This window comes from Diaphorina citri, unplaced genomic scaffold, assembly GCF_000475195.1.
Source record: "Diaphorina citri unplaced genomic scaffold, Diaci psyllid genome assembly version 1.1 scaffold1238, whole genome shotgun sequence".
NCBI lineage: Eukaryota > Metazoa > Arthropoda > Insecta > Hemiptera > Psyllidae > Diaphorina > Diaphorina citri.
The window spans coordinates 42,885-64,143 of record NW_007378667.1 but is presented as its reverse complement, the minus strand read 5'-3'; the positions used below and the strand labels follow the sequence as shown (position 1 = coordinate 64,143).

The 21,259-nt window shown below is 37.6% G+C and overlaps 2 protein-coding genes and 1 long non-coding RNA gene across 3 annotated transcripts in view; all 3 read right to left on the bottom strand.

Annotated features, from left to right (window-relative positions):
* The window catches only part of LOC103514873 (pre-rRNA-processing protein TSR1 homolog), a 17,676-nt gene extending 14,672 nt beyond the window's left edge, over window positions 1-3,004 (bottom strand). The window contains exons 1-4 of the mRNA XM_026827722.1: window positions 2,713-3,004; window positions 1,544-1,802; window positions 954-1,173; window positions 575-775 (exon numbers count right to left, since the gene is read on the bottom strand). Of these exons, the coding sequence (XP_026683523.1) occupies window positions 575-775; window positions 954-1,173; window positions 1,544-1,802; window positions 2,713-2,839 (807 nt within the window). The 5' untranslated portion in view covers window positions 2,840-3,004. The remainder of the gene's footprint in view (window positions 1-574; window positions 776-953; window positions 1,174-1,543; window positions 1,803-2,712) is intronic.
* Window positions 3,005-13,609: 10,605 nt separating this feature from the next.
* On the bottom strand, window positions 13,610-14,333 carry LOC113469801. Its single transcript, XR_003393104.1, has 2 exons — window positions 14,121-14,333; window positions 13,610-14,042 (listed from the first exon to the last, which is right to left on the bottom strand). It is a non-coding gene; the product is annotated as an uncharacterized LOC113469801 (long non-coding RNA).
* A 1,228-nt stretch (window positions 14,334-15,561) lies between these two features.
* LOC103514874 (ferritin heavy chain-like) lies at window positions 15,562-17,134 on the bottom strand (the record flags this gene model as incomplete). Its single annotated transcript, NM_001329183.1, is given in 3 exon segments — window positions 15,562-15,734; window positions 16,758-16,959; window positions 17,082-17,134. Coding segments are annotated over 3 exon segments (428 nt in total), but the record flags the coding sequence as incomplete, so codon positions are not given.
* Between the last annotated feature and the right edge of the window lie 4,125 nt (window positions 17,135-21,259).

Here is a 21,259-nt window from a genome sequence, read left to right as displayed (position 1 = left end):
AAAAAAAAACAAAAAATAAGCGTGCACGTCACCCGTATAGAAAAAGACACTTTTCGTTTTTGGTGGATGTGTCTAAATCACCTATCTAAAATAACTATCGTGTGTCCAGATCAATGTGACAGCAAAAAAAATGGGCATTGTTGCCAAACATGTCACATGTGCAATGGTAGAGAATCTTTAAAAGGGGAAGGTATATTGCACAGTGCTTCCTCCGACAGTGAAACAAAGTCAGGTAAGGCGATATCCACCTTACCTGTTCTGGAATCCAACCTCTGAACTTAGAGCTACCTCTGCATTTTAGAAGAGAGAGTTTATCAAAAATAGACCTTTACCTGAATTGCAACAATGTAAGGATTTCCTGCAATCAGATTGGTTCCTCCATTTTGGGTTGATGACTCATTGCTGCCACATTGATCTGGATGAACTATAGGTAGGTACTTGTGTTATTTTTACTCTTCAACCTTTTTCCACCTTCACTCCTCCCTCATTAATTAACTTCTTGGATCTTCATTTTAAGTGGCAGAGTTCTCACTTATGTAAACTCTTCTATTTATTTCACTTCTATCTAACTTACATTCTCCTTGTAGATAAAGTCAAGCTTCTCGGCAAGTAGATGAGGTCGCCGATCTCTAAACACAATCTTGCGCTGTTTCTGATTTCCAATCTTCCTCATGACGTTAAGAACATCTGTTGCATTAGACAGACTCATTACCTTCTCCTCCGGGATATACTTGTTTACGACTTTCTCAATCTCTTGCTTGCACTCGTTCCTTTTCTGGAAATACACAAAAGGGGATTTTTTTTAAAAAAAAAAAATAATAATGACATTTGTGACAAGCTTTTTTGCTTGACCTAAAATTCATTTTCCAACAATTTCATCCTTGCAAGAATTTTTTGGTTTTTCACTACACTGGAAATACAACCCAGATCCACAGGTCAGTGTGCAAACTCACCTTGATGGGTACATCATTCAAATTGAAAATAGCTGCAGCAGAAGTAGGCAAGCCTTGAGCTACAATAGCAGACATCAGCACATGCCCAGTTGGATCAATCCCTTCTGATGGAGTCATTAGAAACAGCACAGTATCGGAAACTTTCAATGCATCCAACACATTGAATATGTTGGATGTGTCGAGGAGAATGAAGCTGAATCTCTGTTTGAATCTTGGTAGACTAGAGGGAAAGGAAAACAAATAAAATAAATTAGCCTTTAGACCATGTCATTTTGAGAATGCAGGTGCTTTGTACTTAATTTGCATAATATGAAGACAGTTTTTTCCATACAGTCTAAAACCCAAGAAGCCTATAATAAGCCCTGTACGAAATCTTCTATGTCTTTAAGTATGTGTAGGAGATCTTCCATTTAAGTAAATACCTGTAGGAAATCTTTGATTTAAAATTTTCATAGTTCATAGTGAAATCTTCAGGAAAAATCTATAAAATTTCCCCCTTCATTTTAATGACTTATGGGATACCAATACCAAAATAGGAATACCATAAATTCCATGACAATAATTTAATTCTCTGTTCTTTTAATACCTACCTCAAATGAAGATGGCCCTCTGAGCTATGGGTAATTACAGCTTCTGGGTCAGCCTTTTCAATCATTTCCATAACATCTCCAAGAACTATGCTATTGCTCAGGGGTACCACAGCAACCATGAATGGAGCCTCAAGAAATTTTCTCCGAGAGGACAGTACTTCATCTCTCTTGTTCTTACGAATCTGTGTAGCTTGGTTACGCCGGTCTTCTCGGGTGTTCTTCTTTACTTTCTTAGATATCACCTTGATATTGACTTTCCCTGTAAAAAAATGGTCGACGTATTTTAGTATTAATTTATTGAACCTAATGCTTGACCAATCTTCTTCCATGTCTTTTCCCATGTTGAAGTCTCCCAGCCAGACTACCTACTTGACCAATGCACAGGATACTTGTATCTAGTGAGAGGGTTTCGAATTCCTTGAGTTTTAAGAGACCCTCTTTTAGTACCTACCTACCTTTTCTGAGGGTTTCCAAAGAGCCTTTGCTCTTATGTTTGCCATGTTTGTGGGACTTGTTAGTTTGCTTCAGAAGTCCTGGTCGATGACTTTGCTGCTGTTGATCTACAGCCATGGCTTTGGTCATCTTATAGAATACAGAGGTGGAATAACAAAGGAAACTTCAATCACAACTTATTAAAGTACATTACTGACATGATTAAACTGTACAGTTACAAGAAAAAGAAACCCTTTTTCGGAGATTTTCAGCAAAAAACCATTTTTATCACTTCTAGTCACAAAGTCACATGGTCAAAAAAAAAAAAGTAAACAAAGCACGTGTGAGAAGTTATCGCACCTATCGCATTCTTCAATTATTTCCCCTACTTTTCTTTTCCGCGAAGTGCTGCACTCTAGCGGTGAGAGGACAGTACTTCATCTCTCTTGTTCTTACGAATCTGTGTAGCTTGGTTACGCCGGTCTTCTCGGGTGTTCTTCTTTACTTTCTTGGATATCACCTTGATATTGACTTTCCCTGTTAAAAAAAAAAAAAAATGTTGAAGTATTTTAGTATTAATTTATTGAACCTAATGCTTGATTAATCTTCTTCCTTGTCTTTTCCCATGTTGAAGTCTCCCAGCCAGACTACCTACTTGACCAATGCACGCGATACTTGTATCTAGTGAGAGGGTTTCGAATTCCTAGAGTTTTAAGAGACCCTCTGTTAGTACCTACCTTTTCTGAGGGTTTCCAAGGAGCCTTTGCTCTTATGTTTGCCATGTTTGTGGGACTTGTTAGTTTGCTTCAAAAGTCCTGGTCGATGACTTTGCTGCTGTTGATCTACAGCCATGGCTTTGGTCATCGTATAGAATACAGAGGTGGAAGAACAAAGGAAACTTCAATCACAACTTATTCAAGTACATTGCTGACATGATTAAACTGTAAAGTTACAAGAAAAAGAAAAGCTCTTTTTCGGAGATTTTCAGCAAAAATCAAAAAACCATTTTTATCACTTCTAGCTTCTAGTCACATGGTCAACACACACACACTTGAAAAAAAAAACACGCACACACACACACACACACACACACACACACACACACACACACACACATTAAACATCTACTTAGGTATTTAGTAGAATCTACTAGTTTTATGCATACCTACTCACTCAATACCTACCTATACCTCACATTACCTCACTCAAATCTCTCAGAAACAATAAAGGAGACAAATCTAAGAAAAGATAATTCGAATAAAGGCAATTAGTGGAGAGTGAGTTTTTAGGTTTTTAGCAAGCTTTTACGAAACTTTATTATCTTGTTTTGTGTAAAGTGAGATATCCTAGCGGGAGGTCCAAGACAAAGGTCTGGCAGCATTTTGTATCTTTTCTTCTTCTTCTTCTTCTTCTTCTTCTTCTTCTTCTTCTTCTTCTCCTCCTCCTCCTCCTCCTCCCAATTTCTTCTTCTTCATCCCTTTCTTTCTCTTCTCTATTTCCTCCTCCTTCCTTTTCTTCTTTTATTCTTCCTCTTCTCCTCCTTCTTCTTTTTCTTCTCCTCCTTCTTCTTCTTCTTCTTTTTCTTCTTCTTCTCCTTCTTCTTCAGCCTTTTCTCCTCCTCCTCCTCCTCCTAATCTCTTTTCCTTCTCTTCCTTCTCATTCCTGTCCATTGTTAGATGATCGATGGCACCTCAATGGAGCAGTTGCAGTTGGGTAAAAATTATGAATAAAAGGTCGATTCCTACGTAAAAGTTGTGAAAAATCCAAATCTGAAGTCAAAACTCCGAAAAAGTGACTTTAAAAGGTCGAAAATTAAATTTTTAATTGCCGTTCTAATTAAAAAGTTCAAAGAGTTGTGACGTCAGACGTGACGTCAAAGTTCACGATTTACCGGCATTTTTTTAATCGATTTATCTCGGGATCTAGAAGTCGTAGAAGAAAAAGATTCCGTTAGTCCTTCGATTTACCGGTATTATTTAAATCGATTTATCTCGGTATCTAGAAGTCGTAGAAGAAAAAGAAAAATTCCGTTGGTCCTCTTTCCTGCTCTATGACTTTGAAACATCACACAAGTAAGCGCAACTGATCTATTATATGTAGGTGTTGTGTTCTACTTCAATAAGTCTGCTCCTGTATAAAGTCCCCCAGCCAGACAACAGTGTCTCGGTCTGGGACTATACATATACAAATATACATATATGTATTAATAGGGATCAGAGCAGCCAAACCTTAACCATAGCTAGCTGGAGGTTACAAAGGGTTCAACTTGCTTCAAAGGAAAAGCACAGGTCCTCATAATGGTTGACTGTGGTTCGGGACGGGCCAAGTAATCTTGGCTGGAGACTATTCATACGTACACCAACTCACCAACTTTTTCCACTTTTCTATTAGGTATCTATAAAATCTATGCTATAAGTATCCCTCCTTTTCTTTATTTTTCTCTTCTCGAAATTCATGATTCAATTTAATTTCAAGTTTATTTATTATGCAGTTGAGTTGACACACATCCGTATTATTATAAAAAAATAATTAAAATTGAAAAAAAAAGTGATGTTTTCTTTTTCTGACCAAGTCACCATATTTCTCGTCAATATCTATTGGATTTCGAATCATGTCTTGCACTAAGAATAAATTCATGATAAGGTATTCAGAGATAATGTAATTTGTCTGCAATGTCGTCAGGAGAACGGTATACAACAGAGTGTGTGGTTTTGACACAGCCATAATTCGAACAAAACAGGGCCCGCTTTTAGCCTCATTGCAGTAGGACAAAAATTAATGATTCCTTAAGGAATACTCGTAGACTGTACCAACAACTCATTTTTGCACTAAGAATAAATTCATGATAAGGTATTCAGAGATAATGTAATTTGTCTGCAATGTCGTCAGGAGAACGGTATACAACAGAGTGGTGTATGGTTTTGACACAGCCATAATTCGAACAAAACAGGGCCCGCTTTTAGCCTCATTGCAGTAGGACAAAAGCTAATGATTCCTTAAAGAATAGACTGTACCAACAACTCATTATGAAAAATCACATGGGATCAACTATTCACATGCTTACTTGTTAATGGTTCACAAATAAAAGGGAAATTTGTTGACACAGGGGAGTATCAAACCCGAAACTTCTCAACTGTACGTCAGAGAGTCCTAAAAGTAGCACCATTCGATTCCGCGTGAAAAACCTACTCGAAGGATGTGTCGAAGACAACAATTTAAACAATATTTTGCAGAAATCATTGACAACCCACGTTATCTAGGGATATAATATGACAAAGCAAACAAAGAGCAATATAAATTGATTAAACAATGATATGGGAAGAAGTATAGAAAAAAAACACACAAAAAGATTAAATTTTGAAAATTTGGACCGATTGCAATACTTTCTCATTACCTTGTATAGGTTCCCTATACGTAAAGGTAATAGAAAGTAAAAAAAAGATCGTCTCGAAAAAGCCCTGTTCACACGATCCCGGAGCCAAGAATTTGTAAAAAGCACAGTTCACACGTTTATTCTGAAACGGGAAATTTTTACTCTGCTCGGAATTCTAACCCAGCAACTCTGGGGTCAACCAAGAGTCACCATAATATAGTCGTAGGTATTTTCCTTTCGGAATCTGAGATGATTTCCTCTCTTCTGAAGCTCATTTGCCCTCTTTAGGTGTGTTATAGCATACAGCGCCTCGCTTGTACTAAACCAAGGGAAATCTGTCATCTTGAAGAAGGGAAATCATTTCCATTTCCGAACGAAAAATACCGACATCTCATCTGGGTCCTAATCGGCTACAAAAACGGCTTAACGCGATAGACTTCTGGTCAGAAGGTTGGTGATTCGAGTAGGTGATGGCAAATAAAATTTAGCGAGTTGGTTCTTTTTTATTTGACCCGGGCGATAACCTAGTTCGCGGGTTCGATTCCCACCCGGGGCGGATTTTATCCCAAACAGATAGGGTTCGTTCCCTGAACGGTTAGCTGTCTCCTATCCTATCTTCAATATCTCGTTTCCGGTAACTTTTTTCTAATAACAATAAATTAGAAAGTTGTTTGTCTTTTTATTTTCTACATTCCATAAATTTACACCTTTTCTCTAGGATGTACCGTAATCCTTTACCGTAATGATTTTTCCAATATGGCGGCCAAAAAGAGGTTTTCTCACAATATCGCGTTCCCAGTAAATTTTTTCGAAGTATTAGTCTGAGCTGACGTGACGGTATGATAACAGGACTTTTTAGTCTTAGCAGATTGTGAATTAATAGGTCTTGTTAGTTTTTAGTCTCAGCCGACACGAGTTTATTTTATTTATTTTATAAGTTTCCATTTATTGGTTTTTCAGAACAAATCTCTCATCAAAATAAATTGTTAACAAATGGTATACCCATCCGTAAAAGCCGGAGCTTGTGCCACGGATGGGGAGTTCATTACTTGCTTGCCAGTTTTTTATCTTACTTAGTTAGTTAGTTAGTTACTGAGTTAGTTCATACTGTTTATAGTCTTAGCCGACAGTATAAATATTTGAATAATAAGGTAAGGAATAGCGTTACCGCGTGACAAGTCGTATAAATCAATATTGAACTCGAGGTGCTGGGTGCTGATTGACATACATGCTTATCTTGACACATGTAAAGACAAAGACCTCAGTAACAGACACACGCTTCCATTATCTACCCCCGGGGACACTTACAATACTTCTAACAAGCTAATATACTCATAATTCCAGTGTACTTGGTACTTGTAACTTTAATCTCTAATGTACTTCGAACAAGATATAATAAGGTAATGTACTAATGTACTTATAACTCATACAGGGTTTTTACGCTTTTCCCAGAATGAAATTCCATGACTTTTCCAGAATATTTCCCATGAGTTTTCCAGAAAATTAGGGGGCGGAGGTACTTGAAAATCAGTAAGATTACCCCTTCATTTAAATAAAATATGCAATATGCAGAACGGCAAGGAATATGAGGGGGAATGCGCCGCAGGCCGTTTTTCGGAAAAAACTTGATATTTAATTTGAATATTTTTAATTTTTGACCGGTGGCAAATTCCATGACTTTTCTAGGTTTTATTTAAATTTTCACGATTTTCCATGACCTTTTGGCCAATTTTCAGATTCCATGACTTTTCCAGGTCGCGTATAAACAAACCCTGTCATATACACACTTCCAACTCCAATGTACGAGTAGGTATGTACTCTTGATTCTAATGTAACTCTAATGAACACTGATATTCTCAAGAGGGTAGATAAGATCTTGCATAATCTGAACGGTAGACACTTGAGACGTAGACCCACTTGATGGATTGCCCGGGGAATGGTTGAACAAAGAAACGTTTAAAAGTAGCGTCCATAGGATAAACTTAGGGAACTGTAACTTAGCGAAAGCGAAGAGAGAAGGAAGACAGGATAGGAGAAAGACGGCCGCTCCGAGAACGAACCTCATCAGTTTAGGATAAAATCCTCCCCAGACGGGAATCAAACCCGCGAAATAGCGCTTACAAGTCGCACTACGCTCCAAGCTGACGAGGGTGGCTGAGGATCTTACTTTATACAGGTTCTAGGCGATGCTGATCGATTTAATTTATTATTTATTTCCCCATCCGTGGCACAAGCTCCGGCTTTTACGGATGGGTATACCATTTGTTAACAATTTATTTGATGAGAGAGTTGTTCTGAAAAACCAATAAATGGAAACTTGTAAAATGAATAAAATAAATAATGTGAAGTTGTGGACACTACTTAAGTTCTACCTAGATGATTTTGCATTGGGTTTGTCTTTTTATGTCAGAGGCGGGATTCGAACCCACCATCTCCGGATTGAGATTCAGTGCTCTTTCGGAAAATGATACGATGAACAATCCAATATAATGTAACAAGAGAGTAAAATAATGTATTTAAAATGAAATTTAGATACAAAAGTACCTATGTACATATCTTACAATTTCATAGAATAGAGCCAAGTGACAAGATCAACTTCCAACAAAGGTAAAATAAAGCCCACTAAAGATATTTCAGGCAACTCGCTTGAATGGGATACCTTGTCAAAATCTGGAGAAGGAAGGGATACCTTGCTGAAATCTGGCCATGGGGCAACCCACTGTTGGCCGGGACCACAAGCTGTGTATTAACTTGGTTCGAGTTAAACCTAGTTTAATCTTACATTAAGGTCCTGACCAATAGACAAATACCTGATATTGTTGCCTAGGACACCACCTCATAGTTCCATTTGGGAAACACACGCTTGTATAGATGCATGAGGACCGTGTCTTGAGATTTCAGCTGACCATCGAACATACACTTCATATGGCCATGAGTACCTGCAAGAAAACGCAGGAAAGAAACATAGTTAGTAGGGATCTGAACAATTTTGAGAAGAAAAGAAGAAAAAAAAAAGGAATTTTAATTGTGTTGAGCATAAATGCTTGTCAAAAATGTCGTTCCCTGCTTAATGCACTACGCCGAATTCCATGGCATGACTTGGACTCGAACCACCAACCTCCAGATCCGAAGTCCACCGCGCTAACCACTACACCACTGAGGTTGGTTAGAAGAAAGAAGAAAAAAACTATCTCGGTCACTTTCAATAGAAATTAAGGTATGTCAACACATAGTCGACCCCGCTCGACCCCCCGGACACACTTTTAGAAAATGTACAAGTAGTCTTCTTCTTTCTTTTCTCGTGTTCAGACGGGGTCGGCGATTTTTCAACAGCCTCGCAATCAGCCTTAACTAGGGTGATCGCTTTGGGCTAACATTTGGTTTTGGCTACCTTCGCACACTCAACCTTTGCTATTTCTATAGCAAGGGAAAATTCAGGCTGGTATCCTCCCTGTTTAAAGTCCCCTAGAAAAACTACCTATAGACTGCACAAGTAGTTCATTAAAGCTTAGCCTTGTTCCCTAATATTTTTTCCTTACCTAAAGGCTCCTTAATATGTCCGCGTCTCCCATATTTAGTTCTGAGCTCCACAGGTTTGAACCACTCAATATCTTCTCTATTGAAGAACATGAAGCGCACTACTGCGGACCGCTTATGTATTTTCAGTGGATGGCCGCTTAGGATGACTCGCTTTACAATGAGACGATCCGGATTCACTGAGTGCACCGAGCCCACCGCTATCAACTCCTGAGGGAGAAACAAATAAAAGTACAGGGTTATTTATAAAGTTTTTTTACATGGCTGAGAGGACAATTAAGTAGCTACTTTAAAGGCATACTACGTTAACTGAACCATTAGTATCAGATGTTACCTGCATCACTATCAGGTATCCAAGCAGCCTGGTAGTCGGAAAAGCCGCGCGGTACTTTCTTCACTCTGGCCCGTGTCTTCGCCTCTTCCTTCCCCTGGCTACTATTAGCCTCAGCCTCGGCTAATTCTTCCCCGGTAGGCCAGGTCTGTTCTGCATCCATCGGGTCCGGCACAATCTCACTCTGAAGAGAAACCTGGTGAAAGAAGAGAGATGAAGTAAATCTTTTTTTTTTTTTTCTTCTTCTTCTTTTTTTGTAAAACAAAGCCTTTTCACAACTTTTGTAGATATCACAGCATTACTAAGTGCTTCCTTTGCAATCATAGTTCAATAATCTTTTTACACTGGTAATACCGCTATTAACGTTATTGATTAAAGTTGTTCTCACAAGGAGTGCACCCTGAACTCCAAGCACAGAGTTGAAAAAACTTCGACCCCACAGGAGGTCCCGGGTTCAATTCACAGGTGATTTCCTGTGGTCAAGCCTAGTGTGATACCCAGACGATCAGTCGATCAAGTAAGTACTTACCTGTTTAGCGGGATCAGCCTTCTCCAGAACTCTCACACTCTCCTCAGCCATTCCATCCTGTTTGTGTGGATTTAGAGGATGAGGATCATCTGATATATCAATCTGGAGCATTTGAAAATCTCCCCAGCCGGGGATATGAACCAAGGAATTCACTGAGAGGTTCTGACCACGCAGATACCCGGTCACTTTCAGAACACCTTTGGTATTGTCCTGGAATAAAAAGAAAGCATGTAAACATTTTGATTAATTTTAATTGGCATTAGGGGTAGATTTCAATTTGGCAACAAGTTATCACTCTCCTGAGCCTCCTCACATTGACCTCATCCAGCCTGAGTGGGGCCGGGAAAAGCCAACAGCATGTGATTGCCCAGATGGTCACCCATCTGGATACCAATCACGTACAACGTTGCTTAACTCAAGTGATACAGCTATTGCAACTGAATAGATTTTCCCTTAACATATCTCATGTGCAGTCTGATAGGTTCAATAATTATCCTTAATTTAACAGGCTGAGGTTTAATACCTACTAAGTTACCTACCAGAATAAATCAAAGAATGAACATATTGAATTCCCAAGTTAGAAACGGCCGAATGTGATGTGTCCAGATGGTTTTTTACTCATCCAAATACTAACCACGTAGGACGGTGTTAACTTGAGTGATCGATCCTTCTTACACTGTGGGATACCATGTCAACGTTCAATTCATTGGACCCCACTCTTTCAGACCATTTTGCGGAATCCGCGAGCAATTTCCAGGAATTCCCGCGTGATTTCGCAGAATCTCGAGGCCATTTTGAGGAATTTCTGTGCTATTTGCCGGAATCTCGAGATCGTTTTGGGGAATTTTGGGGTTATTTCCCGGAATAATCCATACATTTTGTTCTCACAAACACTATTTATTCTCACACATTGAACCGCGAAATTATACTTACATAATTATTGATTCTTATACCTATGTACTTACATCATTTTATTGATTCTTTCTTATACCTACTTACATAATTATTGATATAGTCTCCTCGTATATTGATTAAATTGATTTGTTTGCTTGACAGATGACGTGAGTTGCTAATCTTATCTGGTGTACACTCGATTGTTTCATTGTTAACTTTAATTGATTAGGACGTGAGGTTCGATAGTTCGATGTCACTTGAAGATTTCCATGTAATGACATTTGAGATGTAGACATTACTTTCCTTTCTATAGGATAAGGAAAGTAAAAATTGTATCGACTGTCTATAAAAGACAGTGAATACGCGTAAAAGCAACTTTATAGTATTTGTACAACGCAACGGGAACACCTACAATCTAAAACAAGTTGGCAAGGTTGAGTACCTAATTGGCAACTCATTGCTTTAACCACAAAGGTGTACCGTAGTCCACGGCATCGTCTGATAAGCCGCCAGATCTGTCAGACAGTGTGAGTGGCTGGCCACAATATACCTCTTTAAGAGAAGAGAAACTATCCCATGGTCTTAAAATCACAGGGCAGCATACGCGCCCTGTTGTACCACATCTCAAATTATCTGTGGTAAATCCGGCGTGCAAGCCTAGTGTGATAGCCGTTAGCCACTAGGCCACGGAGGCTACCCCTTGTACCAAAAGACAGCATCCCATTCCGCCCCGCAATAAAAAGGTCCTTTAAAATCCAATCTTGGGTAGCCGAAAAAAATAGCCGGGGTGGGGTAAAAAAAAAGGTCCTTTAAAATCCAATTTTGGGTAGCCCAAAGAAAAAAAAAAAAAAAAAATAGCCGGGGTCGGATATTATTCGTGTATCATCACTTTATCAGCTCTAAGTTTTCCCCACATTGCGCAATCGGACATAAAAACTCTAAAAACAACATGTTGTGTCAAGCACTAAGTCCGAACACTTGACACATGTTCCCCGCTCAATTCACTTTGCTATTTTTTACGACTTGGCTCGGACTTGAACCACCAACCTCCAGACTCAGAATCCACCGTGCTAATGAACCACTGAGGTTGGTTCTTTGAAGACTCGGAGAAAAATTACAAGAGAATTTTTCTTCTTCAAAGGCAATTGAAGCAGGGAAATTACAAGTGTGATCAGAAATGTGATCATCTGATCACACATCATAGTGCGAAATAATTGTCCTATATGAGTCAATGAGAAAATGGGAGGAAATTTCCACACATTCTCTGGGACTGGTCATTACCTACCTATGAGGTTATTTATGTCTAATTATGAAACATAAAACATAAGTAGGTAACATGTTTATGTACCTTTTATTATGTTTATTGCCACGTTTGTCAATGCGAGGTAGCATATTTATGTTTATTATACATATGGACGTTTATTTTTACGTGTAGGTATACTGCGTCTTTCTGTATTTACCCTGCCTCCTATCTCGAAATTTCTACTTACGAGTATTTCTCGGAATTTCTATGTACCTATAAAGAGAGAAATATGGGGTATGTTTGTATGTCTGGTCCGTCTGTCCAAATTGTTTAGGGAAAACTGTGATAGAGAGCTTAGCTCGGGGCAGTTATTGTAACGTCATCGCGGGAGCGTATGCTGATTCCGTGTCTTCAGTAAAATAAGATTTACCGGTATTTTTTTAATCCAGTTATCTCCGGATCTAGAAGTCGTAGGAGAAAAAGAAAAATTCCCTAGTTCCTCATTTTTTTTCTGCTCTTTGACTTCGAAACCTTTCCTAAGTAAGCGCAACTGGTCTATTGATAAAATGTACACAAACGCAACTCTTTTCAGTGTCAGTCAGTTCGTTCTCGGAACGGCTGGCTTTCTCCTATCCTGTTAACTGAACAGGTTCTAATGAATCAGTCATGAGTTCATGAGTCATTGTCAATTCATGAGATTCAGAGTTTTGTGTTCAAGGTAGCGACTAAGCGAGGTTTGTGGTCTGAGAGAAATGTACGTCCGGGCTAGCCAACTAGCCGGTAGTCTTGAAAAATAAGGAAGAGGGGAATGTACATAGGTAGGTATCTACTTATGTAGAAAGATCCCGAACAAAAAGAGTGAGCTCCAAGTTTTGCAATAAGTGTTAAGTTAAAAGATTTAAAAGATACGTGTTTAAAAAGTGTTAAAAGATAGAAATACACTATCACGTCGGGTGAGCTCACATGACGTGAGGGTAGTTGAACCAACCTCACTGGAGTTCTACTCTCACGTATACCTTAAAGTTCCTAGTACCTACTTATAAGTAGGAAAAGTAAAATACATAAAATAATGATAGACTGAGAAGAAGATCAATAAAAGGGATCACCACATGAACACACAACTAAACTACTTTTCTGTTGATTTCACTGGGATTTGAATCTGACCCTCCTGCAGTTATGTTAAATCTATCAGGTCCTGCAGTTATGCTAAATCTATCAGGTTCTGCAGTTATGCTAAATCTATCAGGTCCTGCAGTTATGCTAAATCTATCAGGTCCTGCAGTTATGCTAAATCTATAAGGTCCTGCAGTTATGCTAAATCTATCAGGTTCTGCAGTTATGCTAAATCTAGCAGGTCCTGCAGTTATGCTAAAGCTATCAGGTCCTGCAGTTATGCTAAATCTATCAGGTCCTGCAGTTATGCTAAATCTATCAGGTCCTGCAGTTATGCTAAATCTATCAGGTTTTAAGAACAGCCTCTTGATTTTATTAGGTACTTATGTCTGCTGGAACAAGAACTCTAGCTATAAAGTGCTTCAAGGTTATTTCCTTTTATAACTATCTTCATTTCTCCATCACATCTAGTTATGAATACATCCACGGTAATAAATATCTACATCTTGTGAATAAATAGTTGAATAGTATTAAGAACAGCCTCTTGATTTTATTAGGTACTTATGTCTGCTGGAACAAGAACTCTAGCTATAAAGTGCTTCAAGGTTATTTCCTTATAACTATCTTCATTTCTCCATCACATCTTGTTATGAATACATCCACGGTAATAAATATCTACATCTAGTGAATAAAATAGTTGAATACTGCATGGGAAATGTTCCTGCTTCCTTTTCCTGTATAATAACAGTGCTTATAGAGCAGTATAAGGCTTATACTGCTTAAATAAGCTCGACAAGTCCTTTTACTCTGGCAGGATAGGCTAGTAATGTTGCTGTGATTTTCTCAAATTATAATAAAAATCCTCAAATATGAGGACAAAATTACATACACATATCTTCGTAGCTCGGATGGAACCCACACCTTTTTGTTTACCAGCCAAGTGGCTTGACCTGAGTGGATACCTAACAAGGCATTGACAGCAAAAGAAAAAGAAGATGAAAAACACAACCCCAATCCAAAGTTGTGACTTTTGTTAGAAATTTATACCTAGGCTCACCCCTAAAAGGGATTTAGCTTAAAACACAACCCCAATCCAAAGTTGTGACTTTTGTTAGAAATTTATACCTAGGCTCACCCCTAAAAGGGATTTAGCTTAAAAAAAAAAAGACCACATTGATAGCACATTGCCTTCTGATTCAAAAACATCAAAGTCACTAAAATCGACTTTTGCTTACTTACAGTGTAAAAGGTTGGAGACAGTAATTACAAGAATGAGCCTACTACCTATGTGCACCCAAGAACAAAATGTGAAGTTGGTGGGGGAAAAAACCAAAACCAAATTTCATCAGGTCCTGCAGTTATGCTAAATCTATCAGGTCCTGCAGTTATGCTAAATCTATCAGGTCCTGCAGTTATGCTAAATCTATCAGGTTTTAAGAACAGCCTCTTGATTTTATTAGGTACTTATGTCTGCTGGAACAAGAACTCTAGCTATAAAGTGCTTCAAGGTTATTTCCTTATCTTCATTTCTCCTTATAACTATCTTCATTTCTCCATCACATCTTGTTATGAATACATCCACTGTAAAAAATATCTACATCTTGTGAATAAACAGTTGAACAGTACATGGGAAATGTTCCTGCTTCCTTTTCCTGTATGATAACATTGATAACAGTGCTTAATGCTTAAATAGGCCTAAAAAGTTTTTTTTTTACTCTGACAGGATAGGCTAGTAATGTTATTGAGATTTTCTCAAATTATAATAAAAATCCTCAAATATTAGGACAAAATTTAATACACATATCTTCTTAGCTTGGATGGAACCCACACCTTTTTGTTTACCAGCCAAGCGGCTTGACCTGAGTGGATACCTAACAAGGCATTGACAGCAAAAGAAAAAGAAGGTGAAAAAACACAACCCCAATCCAAAGTTGTGACTTTCGTTAGAAATTAATACCTAAGCTCACCCCTAAAAGGGATTTAGCTAAAAAAAAAAGACCACATTGATAGCACATTGCCTTCTGATTAAAAAAAAAAAAATGAAAGTCACTAATATCGACATTTGCTTACAGTGTAGAAGGTTGGAGACAGTAAACAAGAATGAGCCTACTACCCATGTGCACCCAAAGAACAAAATGTGAACTAGGTGGGGGGAAAAAGACCAAAACCAAATTTGGAAAGCTCGTGGGGAAAAAGCCAGAAACCAAATTTGAAAACATGTATCACTCAAAATATAAATCAAATTTACCCAGGGATTTGAACTGGGAACACTACGGTAAATGGTGTTCAAAGCACAGGTACGAAATTGAATAAATTCTCTCGTAAAGCATCTGTTTTGAGACAGCTTTCGATAGAGATCATTCTGTAAAAATGAGAGAAGCAACCAAAACATGGCTTACTAATCAATCCTAAAAAAAGCTAGGTATTTGTAGGTACCTACTTAGGTACTAGCATAAGTCTGAGATTTATCAAGGTCACTTTCCATTATTTTTATCTCCAACCTTCAACACTTTGCAAGATATCTGAAAACTCTCCTTAATAATTAAAGGAACAAAGAAGGAAGATTACCATGGATTTCAGGTCTCGGCCTCTGATGTCACTGAAGTCCACCAGCTTGCCGCCTCGCTTAGCATTGTACTTGATCAGCTCGATAGCATCTTCCCAAGCTTCATCAGATAACTTCTTGTACAGAGCTTCAAAACCAGGTCGGTTGGCCTTGTGGTTTCCAAAGTTTGTAGACTGTAAAGAAATTGGAATAGTGTGGCATTAGTTCCTAGGCGCCAACTTTATTGTAGGTAAATATTGTGTCAATCTAAAGCTTGGTTGTTAAGCTATTTATAAATAAAATAACCATTTTTTTCTATTTTTTTTCTTTAATACCTACTACCCTTAAGTACCTATGTACCTACCTACCTACCTACCTATTTCAGTCTTTTTCAATCTAATATTATTTTTTTTACATTTTCCATTGTAGAAAGAATTTTCTACTAAAAAAAGAAAAAGTAGGTTTGGAGTGATTTCTCTAGCTTTTGACTTCCTCTTGACTTTTGCCATTTTAAATCTAAGAATTAAACAAAGTACCTAATTAGATACCAATTATTCATTAATTACTCACCACTATTTTATGATTTTAAACCAAAAAAGATTAAATAAGATGGTTAAATAAAAAGAAATTCGAACAATGGTACATTTGAGAAAACATTCATGTGAAATACTTGTTACCCGGGACGATTATTTCTACACCGTTCGGAACTCCGACACTGCACCTTTTTTTTACCATTTATTTAAAAAGTATTCACATAAAATTATTGCAATGCATTTAAATCTATTGATAATTATGTTTTAAGTCCAGAAAAAATGAAAAAGTCACTTGAAAGCTCAATACACAGTCTACAAACCTTAGCTACGAAACTCAGTTTCTTAAGGGAAAAAACAGACAATTGTGAAAAAACGTAGGTTCCTCTCGAAGCACAATTTTCAAACTGATTTTTTTCAATGTTTACAAACATCAGCTGATTTTGATGTATGAGAAGTTAAACACAAATCGTCTGAAAAATCGTTTAAAATTATCAGGGGTTCTCAAAAATGGCACGTTTCCTTATTTTTGGCGCTTAAATAAAAAAATGCCGATTTTTGGTACGAAGACGGTGAGTAGGTGTTTTACCTTAAACATAAAAAAAAACAGCAGTCAACATTGGATGGCATTGTCTTGATTTTTTTCCTGTATTAAGTAGGTAGGAATCTATTTTTCTACCAACTTACCAAAAGTGTCAATTGATAGCTATCAATGATCTGAGCATTGATGTACTGTCTAATCTTGGGCTGGATAGCTGAAAATCCTTCATATTGAGCAGAACAAGACACACCAAGGAGTTTGTCAATTTCTACAGACTGATCTTTTTTGGAACACACTTTTTGATTCACAAATGCCGAACAAGTTGAATCTTGAGCTGCTTGAGATACACATATTGAGCAGAACAAGACACACCAAGGAGTTTGTCAATTTCTACAGACTGATCTTTTTTGGAACACACTTTTTGATTCACAAATGCTGAACATGTTGAATCTTGAGCTGCTTGAGATACGGAAACGATTGAGAGTAAAGCAAACACAGAGAGATTCAGTAGTACTGAATTCATGATGGCAGGAGTTGGTAGAGCACTGAAACAATGGAAAACAGTTAGGTATAGCTGGGTGTTCAATCTCATGGTAAAGTGTTTGTTAACCTTTGAGCAAGCTCTGTGTCTCAGTGACTGTTTGGTCATGGTCATGGTCTCTGAGCAATATCTGAGGTTAACAAACACTTGGAGATTTTTTTTTTTTTATTAGACCATCAGAGTTCAGGTACAAAATACAAATACCTATGAAAAGCACACCACAACACACAATAATCCAATAAGAAAATGTATCCCACTCTACAAACTGTTACAGAGTATAGGTGTAATAATGGAAATTGGAACAAAAGTTGACCAGATGAGGTATTTATCATTTGTGTTAGCTCAGAAAAGATCAGAGAGAGTCAGTAAATGAATTTTTTGACAGACTGCCCAAATTTTGCAATACTACTACAGGTGATTGTCTGAAACTCAAGCAAGAAATGTTGTTTTTAGAACTAGCTATTACAGGTAGGGACAATACAATATAGAGTTTATAGAGGATTGGACGATTAGAGGTAGAAACAATGTCCATGACTTGGAATCCGTCAATGACTATCATGTAAGTTGTAGCCTCCGATCTCGTAATGCTGGGATTTACTAACTCGGGATTGAGACGAAACAAGCATTTTGTATGTAAATGCAGTTTATTTGTGTTATTATATCACAACTTTGGTGCTCACTGCAGCATTGTAGGATTTTCCCAATATCTCAATAATCCTAAAATCCCATGTATTTTTGTCACAACTTTGGTGCTCACTGCAGCATTGTAGGATTTTCCCAATATCTCAATAATCCTAAAATCCAATGTTTACCTACCATGCTGGATGCTGGCACCGGTCGCTATGGGCATTTATATGTCATTGTCATAGCTACTCATTTTCCTCACTAGGCTGCGTGGGCCATTGTTCATACAACATTTGGACTGGCACCGGTCGCTATGCGCATTTACATGTCATAGCTACTCATTTTCCTCACGAGGCTGAGTGGGCCCCACGCAATAGCCAGTCACGGAATCAATCCTTTGCAGATACAAATTTCTTGACCCCGCCGGGAATCGAACCCGGGTCTCCCGCGTGCAAGGCGAGTGCAGTGACCACTACGCCAACTTGACCCCGCCGGGAATCGAACCCGGGTCTCCCGCGTGCAAGGCGAGCGCAGTGACCACTACGCCATGGGAGCTGACTGAAACAAGCATTTTCCTATACTTTATACCTAGCTAGATCAACCAAATAAATAGTATACCTACCACGAGGAGTTAATTCACTACTTCCTTTTTAAAACACACTAGAAATCGATTAAATAAAGAACGATCACGGGCACTTAATTTTGCGAATCAAACAATCGGAAACGAAAACCTCACGGGTTCAATGAATAAACTAAAGAAAGAAACAATCAGAAACATCAAAAATTTGATAGAGTAGAAAACACAAAACACTTCCCTTTTGCTTTGCTGCAAACTACGTCTTCAAAATGCGCAAGAGACAAATTTGAAATCTTCGCGCACTGAGATAAGAGAATACTCGAATCTGATTGGTTCATTTTATGGAAATGAAGATAGCAACTTCTAAAAGTAGGGGAAATCTGAGAAAACAAAAGGAATTTTTTTGAAGTAGGTACCAGTTGTAAAATTGATTGAAGTGTGTGTATGTGCTAGTATTTTTCGATTTTCATTCATTTTTTCCGAACTAAAAATGTCCATCATTTCATCTGACTAGTGAAATTTCTTTTGGCTTATCTAATCGTAGATAACGATTTTCCCCAATTCCACAACCTTCTGCACCAGTGTGTGTAAAGGTTTCGACAAGTCTAGATCGTGTTATCAGCAGTCGGTTTATTTGCAGAATATTTCTTTATTTTCTTTGTTCTTTTTTTCTTGAAACAGAGTGTGTTTAAACTAAAATCAAAAAGCAGTTCATTTTCTTTATCATAAGCTAAACCGTTCACATTTCGTTTGTGTTTGAGTCTCGTGTTTGTGTGTTTTTTTATTGATTCAAAATGAGTCTGATAAAATTTGTGTTTGTGTTGATATCAAGTAGTGTCCTGGTTTCTGCTAATGGTGGAATGAGACCTAGTTTAAACTGCTGTGGTAAAGGGGCTTTTTCGTCTCATTCGAGCAGGATGAACAAGGTATATTCTATTATATGGTCACTATGATAGGGACAGCAATTGAGATAGAAATAAATTGGTAAAGTGGTTTCTAGAAGAGGTCTTTCCGAAGAATTGATTGATTCTTTAAGGGGTACAATGTACTCCGTGGGACACTGAATTAGTGGTTCGAGAGATACTTCAAAGAACTCTGAATCGATTGTTGCTTATCAACAGTGAGACCAAATGGTTGATAAGCTAATAGCTCATATTGTGCTATCTTACGCTAACTGGCGGAGATCACCAGAACCCAACACTTATATGGTATCTCCCATGACTAATACTTAGTAGAGACTCCAGTACAGTATACCTACTATGACTCACATATCCATAGTACTGACAATGCAAACAACAGTGCAAATATATCACTACTAACGTCTGAGGTCTGAGACTCTAGCGAACATCACTCGTATATGAATACCAGGCAAAATGGGGGTCGTTTGGCAAACGTCAAGTACTTATAATAATCCAGTACGATTTCAAGTGTACCAAACACTCACATAAGGCTGTGTTTATGTACAGGGCTGAGATAGGCCATCGTCGGCCTTTTTGTGTGTAAAGTTGGCGGGAAATTCGAATTTTTGATTTTTTTTTCTGCAACTTGTACAATCTGAATTCATTTTTTACTTTTTATCTTTAGTTTGCACGTTTATATTATACTTTTCATTTATATTAGCTATTAAAAACAAGCAAATTACAAAGCAAACAAAAATAAATATAAAATGAATTTTAAAAATTTCCGCCGGGACAGCTATCTCACGTCGTCCGAGCTCATCTCAGCCCTGTTCATAAACACACCCTGAGTTAATCTTGCTATAGTCACATGAAAATTTCTGAAGTAAACACTTCTGCTAGTGAGCATGCTAGCTTGCATACTATCAATGATGTGGTGTGGATTATCATAGAAATTTCCATCACTGCTATGGCAGTGACAAACATAAATGTGTTGAGTGCTGTTGAAGCAACTTGCATGTACTTAGGTTGAAGCCACAGATCCAATTGAATAAAAAAGGTGCATATGTCATTTATAGTCACTTTATTAGCTAACCAAATACTGGCCATGATCAATAGGTATTTATTGTGCTTAAATTCAGTACAAAGTACCTTAGTATTAAGTTCAGATAAATTTAAGTTCCATACTTACTTACTTAGGTAGGTACCTTATACTTCAGAAGCCATGGCAAAGAAAAAGCAAGCTCTTTTTTGGGTTTAACCTACCCTATACATAATGCTCATTTGTGACAGCTCCTTCATGTAGCAATTTTTCATTGTTGTGGCTAAAGAACATTTTATTAATCATGTGACTGGTATCAATGAATTGATGAAAAGTAAGTAGTAACCTAGTTAGGTAGGAAATGGTCTAATACCAGAAATTAATTTTGTTATGAATCACTCAAGTAGATACCTAACTGAATAGGTACAAGATCTACAGACTAGGTATTGTAAGGTCAAGGTCTTACAGTGTACCACACACAAGGTCTATTCTTCGTTTCATGAAAGAAAGAATGAAAAACCTTGAAATCTTGTCTATTTAAAAAAAAGTACCTATTCATAGGGATGTTTTTTTTTTTTTTTTTTTTTTCATTTTAATTTTTGACTGAATGATAGTGAGGTCTATGTAGGGATTTTTTTTTTTTTTTTTTTTTTTTCATTTTAATTTTTGACTGAATGATAGTGAGGTCTATGTTTTAAGTCGACCGTTTTGCATTTGGTTTAGATGTCCGTCTGTATGTTCTGCTATAACTCCTGATTGCCTGGTCTGATTTTGATGAAATTTGGTACACATCTTCATTAAATCAAAGCACGTCACTGATTGAAATTTGGGGCCCCAAAGTTGAACGGGGCCCCCGTTACAATCTTTCAAAATTTTATGATCCCCCAATACAGTTGCCACGCATATCAATCATACATATTCATATGCATGGGAATAAATCTATTGTTCTGTTTCAAAGGTTCAAACTT